The following is a 9,849-nucleotide window of genomic DNA, read 5'->3' as shown; positions in this document are numbered from 1 at the left end:
CCAGCTTTTACTACCATGTAAACGCATCATCTACACACAAATCTGGGAGCTTCCGGAAGCGTAAAATGAGTCTCAGAAATAGTTGTGCACTCATAACCGGAAATGCAGTTTTGTGTGTGTGTACCAGGTGATTTGTGTGTACTTTTTCAACATGTATAGGCGTAGGAGAAGGTTTATTTTATTTTTAATGTTTACAAATCCAGTATTACACACGCACAGATATTTTGAGACTATTTTCACTCCATACTCCTGACCCACTGCCCAGCTGCTGGAGCCTCGTCTCCTCTCTGGTGAACTCCACCTCTCCTCTCCCCCAGAGGGCGACATGCTCCAGCAGGCGGCGCTCTCCTTGTGCTCTGTGCTCCAGCATCGTGTCAATAAGAAGTGGTGCTGTGAAGAGAACAACAGTCAGTCAGACTGAATGTTGAACATCAGCTGCTTTCTCCTGCTGGTTTAAACCTTGTTGGACAGATGGAACATTGGCTGTGGATTATTCTGGCTGCTCTTTTCTCTGGTAAGATACAAAGATCAACATGTTTCCTCCACATGGAGGAGAAGTCTGGAAAGCTGCTGATTGTTCTCCTTTAATCAATCATCTCTATTGATCCATCTCTTCCTCTGCATGTTCTGTTCTTCCCCAGAGTGTAAAGGAGACTCAGTGACGCAGACAGAAAGAGAAGTTGTTGCTGCTGCAGGAAGCTCAGTGACTCTGGGATGTACTTACGAGAGCAGTGTGAGTGTCACATTGTTCTGGTATAAACAAGAAGAAAACAGTTTCCCAAAGTACATGCTGAAGCAGCTGTCATCATCAAAATATAAAGCTCCAGATTTTGACAATGATAGATTTGATGCTGACCTCAATAAAGACGACAAATCCTTCAGCCTGAAGATCCAGGATCTCCGTCCGTCAGACTCTGCTGTGTACTACTGCGCTCTGCAGCCCACAGTGACAGGAAACACCAGAACCCTGTGCAAAAACCTGCAGTACTCCACAGCGGCCACTAGAGGGCCTCATAGATCAGGTTACATTAATCAAATTTTATTTGTATAGCGCATGTCAGCAGTGAGGCATTGCAAAGAGCTTTACATCATTAAAGACACAAAAACGGTCATGCAACATTGAATCATCAAAAACATTAAATTAAGTCAATTGCCGTCATCAAATTCATAATTGATTACATTTCAAATACAACTGAAAACAGGTGGGGTTTTAGTCGAGATTTAAAGGAAGTCAGTGTTTCAGCTGTTTTACAGTTTTCTGGAAGTTTGTTCCAAATATGTGGTGCATAGAAGATGAATGCTGCTTCTCCTCGTTTGGCTAATGAGCTGCAGCTGCTGGAACCAAACTAACCTGAAGCAGCAGGATCTCCACCTGGTTCCTGTCCAAAAGTTACAACTGGGAGAAGTCAGTGGAAACCAGTGGAACCAGTTTGGATGATCAGAGTTAGGAAACCCACCAGCAACTGTGTTAGAGATAAACGACCATGTATTTTTTTTTTTATTGTTTTACTGATTATTTATTTGTTCTTACCTCTAAGGTGAACTTGGGTTTTAGAAAGGTGCTTTTAAATAAAATGTATTTTTATTATTATTACTAAGCCAAGGTAAATGCTGCAAAGGCCTATTGTAATTGTCATTTTTTTATTATTACTCCATCCCCTAAAGTGGCCTTCTGGAGACCTTAACATATTCAAAAACTCACCAAACTTCATCCACAATCGTTCCCCATGTGAAATTTTCAGACTCCAGTGAAATCAAAAGTTGGTGTGGCCAAGCTGCTCTATAGCGCCCTCCGACCTGAGAAGGACAAACCGCACATCATAAAGATCTAAATTTCAGTATGTAGGTATGTCCCCCCAAATCAAGAAAAAGTTTCCTGGAGGTGTGTCCTAAAATGTAGCTGGAGCAGGGCCGCCCCAGGCTCCATGGGGCCCCAAGCTAAATTAGGTTTTGGGGCCCTCTAGTTCTGCCAACAATGTGGACGGCTGGAATCAACAGACGATTAGATCATTCACACACCTGCTATAAACTTATTCCATCTCTGCTGGTGCTGATTGCATTATACCCTATGCATTTATAATATAGGGTACATTTATCAGCAAGTTGATTTCCAGATTAATTTTGGGGGATCATGATCTGCTGATACTTACATGTGAAGCTGATCTTTATAACTCAGTCTCTGTCCTCTTCTGCTCTGCAGTGAGAGGTTTGACTGGCAGACCAACAGGTCTGAACCTTTACAGTTAACAATGTTCACCCACTGTGGAAACTCAGTGACTTTCTTGCTACATTTAGCAACATTTCAGACAAAAAACTTCATATCAGCCAAAACCAAAATCAGCAGCTCAGGCTTTTTAAAGATCGGTAACCAGGAATCGGCCAGAAAACTGCAGTCGGTGCAGCTCTACACACATTCATGACATTCTGTGATTAAATTCATTTATCTAAAATGTAACTCCAATAACTAAACGTCATTTATACCAGGTGAGTCTTTCTCCCCTGAGAATCTGGACCGGTACCGGTACTGGACTGATTCTGAGCCTTCAGATGTTAACAGAAGTTTCACTTAACTTAGAAAAATAATGTTTGTTTTATCCACAAAAAGCTTCTGATCAGCAGCAAACAGCAAATCCCAACTACAGCACAGAGCAGCTCATCCATGTAGCCTGACGTAGAAACATTTAGCTAGACAAAGTCAGACACTGAGAAGTTTTAATTATTGTTATCAAACTCGGCGTTTTGAAGCCAAAAATACCTCAGAAATATACAGAACCACCATGAGAATCAACTCATTTAAAGTTAAACTCAGTTTCACACAGAGAGCCTAGCATAAATGTCTGGCTGTTGAACTGGACCGGTCCAGGTCGCTATCAGGCTAATTTCTACTAGCAGCTTTTCTAATCTTTACATCACCAAGGCTCATTAAAACAAACCTTTATCTGGGCTGTTTTCTGTTCTTCCTCTTTCTTCTCTCCGTCCTTGAAGGTTAAGTCCTTTTTGAGACATTGTTTTGCTAACTTAGCTTCTGACCGGAGCTTTGGACGTTTGGACACGAAGCTGAAGTTGGTTAGCTTCCAATAGCTAAAGGGCGATTCCACTACTTTCCGCATCTTTAATCAACTCTAGTTTAAAAACTACTACACCTAGAGACTTGAAACCTGGACTAGATTATTCTGCTCTAATAGCAGAATATTTATAACCATGTTTGGGATTTGTGAAACTTTTATCTGATTTGTGAAAACTCAAAGTTCGATAATCACCATTTTTGGCACCTCTTTCATTCCTACAACTGCTCTAATTAAAAAACTACAACTATAGTTACCAATCCAAGAATCAACAGACTGAATCAGTCATTAGCAGGTTTAGTTCAGTGTTTCACCTGCCTTACATGTTAAGTGTTTCCCTTCTGCCTCACCTGGATTGAATCTGTGGATGATTAACAACCTTCTGCACTTCTTGATGGCTGCAGACGGTCATGCAATCATCTAACTCAGCTGTTCTGGAACAGAGGCTCATTTAAGCACGACCCTAAGCATATCATAATAAAAAGTTAAAAACAAGTGATTATTATCACAACAACCTGGAGCAGCCAGCCTTACACTTCGTCGTCCACCACATGCTCTCCCAGACCAAACAATAGGCAATAGGGGTGCGGCAAAACAGCTGACATTGATTCAACGTTGATCAGACATTGATCAGACATCAGCATTTCAGTCATTAGATTTCAACCATAAACAACATTGATTCAATGACACAGTTTGAACATTAGTTACTTGGTTAGAGCTGGATGATTGTTTGATGGTTGATCTACCATCATTTGTCAACTTCAACCAAAAGTCAACGATTCTGACTATAATTCAACGTTGATGTAACATCGTGTGCTATGGGTAGTTTTCCATATATTCTTGGAAATTATACATATTCTTCCTTTTATAATTCATCTCCCCTCAGGATCTTAGTCTTGTTCTCTCACAGCCAACATGCATTGTTTTCATTTACCCACCTCAAGCATTTCCACAAAGTTTTGCCATGACCTGCCAGGTTATTTGCTTTTCACATGATTCCTGTTACGTCTTCAGTTTTTAGGTGTTTCTGCTTTTGCAAGTTTTCTTTGTTTTATATTTGAACACCTTGTTAACTGCCTGCCTGCTAGTCTGTACTTGTGTACCACTGAGAACAAAATTTGACATGTTTGTAAAGTATTTTCTAAAACTGCACATGGAAAAAATAAGAATCCAAGTCTCCCCACAGACTGCTCACCTTCCTGGTTAATGGGAACAATCCAAGGTGCAGCTTTTTTGCCATCTTTACATCACAAGCCAACATTTCCAGCTCCACATGGACCATTTCTGAAGAATCAACCCAAAAACATCTTCCCACATATGTTGTGAGCCAATTGCTGAAATGGTCAAATTATGGATTATGTCAAATTGTGACATAATCTATGCAACTGTTCATAAACATCATAGTGGCCAATATGGATGAAGTTACATCACAGAGTGATTTTAAATTTGATCAGAAGTGAGAACTTCACAGTATTTTGACTCTTGAGAATGTGGCAGAAATGTCCATCTTATTTTGTGCCTAATAAACAGGAAGGGGGAGTTCCTGCTTTCAAACCTTTTGATCCTTTGCTGTGGATATTTACAAGTCAGCAGAGGAACGACGACAGTGGAGGAATCTCCAGCAAACTGAGGTCCTCCCTGTGTTTGAATGAACATTTAAATGACTTTCTTGTGAAAATTATTTTAACAGAAAATTTCCCAAGAAGCAGCAGAAACTGAGTCTGTTAGCCAAGAGGAAGAGGAGGAAGAGGAGGAGCTGATCTGTCCCTGAACTCTAAAGAGACTCAAACTTCCTCCTTCAGCTCAGCTCTCCAACATTAACTCTGCTCAACATGCTGTCTCTGCTCACATCTGGATTCTCTCTGCTGGTTCTGATCACTGGATCAGGTTGGTTGGAGTCTTTCAGAGAATAATCTGATCCTTGTTGTTCTTCACTTATATCACTTTTTTCTTCCTTCGGCTGTAAACTGTCAACAACTCACTGCAGGGAAGACTGAGGAGTTCAGTTCAGAGGGCAGCTCTGCTACTGTGTCCTACAATTACTCTAAAGCTGCTGTTTATGATGATTATTTCTTCTGGTATCGACAATATCCTGGAGAACCTCCAGAGTTCCTGATCTCACACTCAGGAACAGGAGCTCCAATGTCAACGTCGCTTCCTGGTTTCTCCTTCAAAGTGAGTGAAGATAAAACCCGGATGGATCTGCTGATCTCCTCTGCTGCAGTGACAGACTCTGCTGTGTACTACTGCGCTGTGCAGCCCACAGTGACAGGAAACACCAGAACCCTGGACAAAAACCTGCAGTACTCAAGAGCAGCCACTAGAGGGCCTCACTCCCTGTTAAAACACTAAAACCTGCAGTACTCCACAGCAGCCACTAGAGGGTTGTTTGAAAGAACATTTGAGCATCTACAAACATACATGTTGGTTTTGGCAGTAATTAGTCTTTATGGATAAAGTATTAATAAAAGTGCTAATATATAGCTTATTATATTTGAATCACTTTTCATTAAGAATATTTTCAGAGTTAATTAACTATTGATTAATGGTTAAATAACGCTAAATAAGGTTAATTATAAGTTGCTATTGAATTTTTTCCAGTTTTCTGCTGCATCGCCTTGGAACCAGTTGCAGAAATACATGGACCTAAAGGGACTGTTGTCTCTAAATATTTTTCAGACTGTTCTTTGAGAAGGAAACATGTAAATTTATGACTTAACTTTTTCTGTTCTGCTGTGAGAATGTTCTGTAAATTGTGTGCTGCTGCCAGTCTTGGCCATAATTCTCTTGTAAAAGAGATTTTCAATCTCAGTGGGAAAAAATAAATAATTATCTTATGATTCTCTCCTGACTGCATGGGGCGCATTATAAATTACATTGGTGTAACTGCGTTCCTCTCTGTGGGTTTACATTCAGGAGCTCTACAACGCACAGTGACCCAGAACAGCAGCTCCTCATTGACCAGGCACCGGCCCAGGGCAGCCGCCCCCACAGAGGGGGGGATCTGTGTGATCTGTCCCGCTCCAGATCACCTGGAGACGTCACATCGTGTCCGGGGTCCACATGGAATCTCCCCCCAGATCACCTAGTAGATCCAGTAAACTTGATCTCTGCTCCATAGACCTCTGTTCACCTCTCATCTCCTTCATCAGCAGCCATTAACAAATCCTTTTTCTAAATAAATCTCAGTGGATTGGTGTTTTAGGACAAATCCACGGATCAGAGATCTGAACCGACAGAGCCTGGACCTGATCTGGGTTTCTACAGCTTTTATTTTATTCAGGAATGTCAGCTTGGAAACAGGATGGAAGTGGAAAATCAAGGCAGAATTAAGACTAAGGCTTCTTTAAGACTGGCTTCACTTCACACATTTTAAAATCACTCAGGAGTTAATTATTTCCAAAACTGATGAACCAATGCAGCTTAGAAGCTGAACAAATAAAGATGGTGGGGAAAAGGTCTCATCTTGCCAGCTAATGAGGTCAAGTCATTTAATGCAATCAGAACAAAGGACTGAGAGTCTCATCTTCACAGGTAGAGCAGCTTGGGCGCGATGCATACCTCAAAGGGTAGACAGGACAGATTAGTGATGGTCCGGCAACACCGATGCGTCGGCACATGCATCAAGCCCATAGACCAAAACGTGTTGGTGAGCATGTTGGTTTCAGCAAGTCACGTGACCAAAATGACATTAAAGCACCAAACTGTGTTTATAAGGAAGCCAATCTGTCAACAGGATGCATTTGCCAAAAGAATGTGTGATCTTTTTTGGTACAACGTCAACTATGGAGCAGCTTCAAAGGAAAGGTTTCCTCAGTCTAGGACCATTTTGATCTCATATTGGAAAATAAATTTGTTTTCATTTTGTTGTTGTTTCATCCGGTTGTTTTCAGTTTCTAATTGATCTATCTGAATCCAAATTCAGCTGAAATTGACTCTTGGTTTACTCTCATATCATGTTCTGTAGGTTAAATGTCTCATATGTCTTATTTAAATAAATCCAACTCCTCAATGTTGAGGCATCATGAGGCCAGGCATGAGAATGAAGTCCCAGATACACCTAGATAAACTCAGATATGCAGCCATTCTACAAATTACTCAGTTGCTTTTAATAAGTTATTTAATCTAAATGTATTGTTTACTTCATATTTAACCATCAAGCTTCTAGGAAGCAAATGCTGGATGAGGCTCTACTGAATTTCATAGTGATGGTTTGCCAGCCTCTCAGTATTGTGGAGAGTGAAGAGTTTCAGGAACTGGTTCAAGCCCTTAAACCTTCATATGGTTTGCCAACCAGAAAGGTTTGTGTGGAAATTATCTAAAGTAGCAGTTTAAATAAAAAAATAATTTAATCTTTAATTTTAATATATTGATTTTGTTTGGTTTCACTGGTATAATTTTCAGACCATCAAACAGATGGCCACAAAGTTTGAGGAGGAACAGGAACGAGTGAAAATGGAAGTACAGCAAGCTGTGGCAGTGAGCATAACGGCTGACATGTGGACCTCTGTGAACATGGAGGCTCATTTGGCTCTTACCTGTCACTACATCAATGAAAATCTGCAGTTGTGTACATCTGTGTTAGGAGTAAGTCACACTGCTGACAATTTGGCCCAAGTCATAATGGAGGACTGGGCCATAACCAATAACATAAGGTCTCTTGTGACTGATGCAGCACCAAACATGATCGCATCCGCTAGGCAGCTAGTAATTCGGCACTCGATTTGCATTGTACATACTCTCAATTTATTAGTTAGAAAATCATGTGATCAGATCCCCACACTTACATCCATCAGACAGAAATCTAGGCACATTGTCACACACTTCAGATCAAGCACTACAGCCAAAGAGAAGCTTGCTCAAGTGCAGCAACAGATGGGACGACCAATCCTGAAACTTATCAATGAGGCGCCAACACGCTGGATCAGCACATATGAAATGCTGTCAAGGCTACATGATGAGAGGGAACCAGTGTGGGTGTCTCTGGCCTCTCTAAAAGCAGATTTTACTCCACTTACAGCTGATGAGCATAACATAGGAGAAACTTTTTGTGCTTGCTCTTTTCCATCAAGCTACAGTGGAGTTGTCTGAAGAGAGGCGAGTGTCAGGATCCAAGGTCATCCCAATGATGAAAATGCTCTATCTTGCACTAGAGAGTAATGCATCAACCTTGCACCCCCAGCCAGCCATAACCTACATGAAAAACTGAAGCGTCGAGTCACAGACACTGCTTCCAATCTGGAGTCAAAAAGTGTGTTGGCCCTAGCAACACTTCTAGATCCCAGATTTAAATCACTTGGGTTCCGCAGTTCCTCCAAATGCAATGAGGCCATCAGTAGACTGCGGTCAGAATGTGCGTCTATTATCGAACACACAAATGAGCCCCAGCTGGGACTGTCTTCACAACAGCTGTCTGCACCCAACTCAGGCATGTTATTCAGCATTATTTGTTGTTTGTTTGGACAAGATGTACTAAAATGTCAATTTGTTGTTTTTAGATAACCTTTGGCACCATCTTGACACCGAAGTAGGCAAGCAGACCAAAAGTGCCACAGCTGATGCCATCCAGAAGGTGCAACGATATCTTGCATATGGCAACATTTCCAAATGTCAGAATCCAATGGCATACTGGCAGAACCACAAGACAATTTATCCTAACCTCTTCCAGTTGCCTTTGCAATACCTTTGCACTCCAGCCTCATCTGTGCCATGTGAGAGTGTTGTGTTCTGTGTTTTCTGTGTAGTTATTTTCGAGGTTTTCTGTCTTGTCCCTGTCCTGTCTTTCCAGGTGTGTCTCATTCCATGATTACCTTTCCTGTGTATTTAAGTCCATCTGTTGTCTTTGTCTCTTGTCGGATCCTTGTTGTTTGTCATTGTTCTTGCGTCCTGTTCGTCAGTCTGCGTTCCCTTCACAGTCGAACTGATAAGTCCTGTGTTGGTTTGCTCTCGTGATCAGTCTTCAGTCTCAGTAGCTACCGGTAATTAGCTGTTTGCTAAGTGCTCTGCCGTACCGCCTGTACTGGACTGTGTTTGAGCTATACTCTTCATCATCTTCATCTTCATCCTGGGTCCTCCCTGCGTTCTCCCTCACCTCACTAAAACACATTTCATGACAGAGAGGGTGTTTTCCACAGCAGGAGAAGTTGTGTCAAAAAAGCGTAGTAGACTGAATTTCAAAACGTTGGAAAAACTTTTTTTTAAATAAAATGTGTGAAAAAAAACTCCAGTCCACAAGCATCCTCATTCCAAACACATTCACTTAAATTTTTACTTTATTGTACATGTTCACATTATTTATTGACTGTATCTAAGAATATCAAATATTTTAAATTTAACTTAAGTTATGAAATAATACAATGTACAATAAAATACACTAACTTAAATCTTATTGTCATAAAATTCTAAGTCATCAAATTAGTCTGTCAACTATACTGCCTGTAGGGACTTTTAATGTCCAGCAGGTGTCAGTATTCAGTGATACAGTATCGACACAGGATCAATACAGTTTTGCTGAGTCGAAACGCTTCATGACACCTCATTTACCCACCACTAGGACAGATTACCGCCCCACCTGGTGAGCTAAACCCAGGGACTGATGGACGTCCCAGGAAACCCTGTGGCTCATGGCTGACCCTGCATCTGACCCTACATCTGACCCTACATCTGACCCTACATCTGACCCTGAATCTGACCCTGCATCTGACCCTACATCTGACCCTACATCTGACCCTGCACCTGACCCTACATCTGACCCTACATCTGACCCTGCACCTGACCCTACATC

At 41.4% G+C, this 9,849-nt stretch overlaps 1 long non-coding RNA gene and 1 gene segment (V, D, J or C); one reads left to right on the top strand and one right to left on the bottom strand.

Annotated features, from left to right (window-relative positions):
* The first annotated feature begins 407 nt into the window (after positions 1–407).
* Positions 408–1,239, top strand: LOC106935390 (T-cell receptor alpha chain V region CTL-F3-like). The segment is given in 2 exon segments: positions 408–514; positions 642–1,239. Coding segments are annotated over 2 exon segments (453 nt in total).
* Positions 928–9,849, bottom strand: part of LOC106935397 (uncharacterized) — a 20,099-nt gene continuing 11,177 nt past the window's right edge. For 2 of the 3 annotated variants that reach the window (XR_001421891.1, XR_001421888.1), the window contains one exon: positions 5,379–5,420. This is a non-coding gene — a long non-coding RNA (uncharacterized LOC106935397). Of the gene's footprint in view, positions 980–5,378; positions 5,421–9,849 lie in introns of those variants that run through there. The other variant, XR_001421890.1, reaches the window with a different exon arrangement.

This window comes from Poecilia latipinna, unplaced genomic scaffold, assembly GCF_001443285.1.
Source record: "Poecilia latipinna isolate Pla-1442-1.1 unplaced genomic scaffold, P_latipinna-1.0 Scaffold1958, whole genome shotgun sequence".
NCBI classification, from domain to species: Eukaryota; Metazoa; Chordata; class Actinopteri; order Cyprinodontiformes; family Poeciliidae; genus Poecilia; species Poecilia latipinna.
Note: the sequence above shows the minus strand (reverse complement) of the source record. Positions and strands in the feature narration are given on the sequence as shown.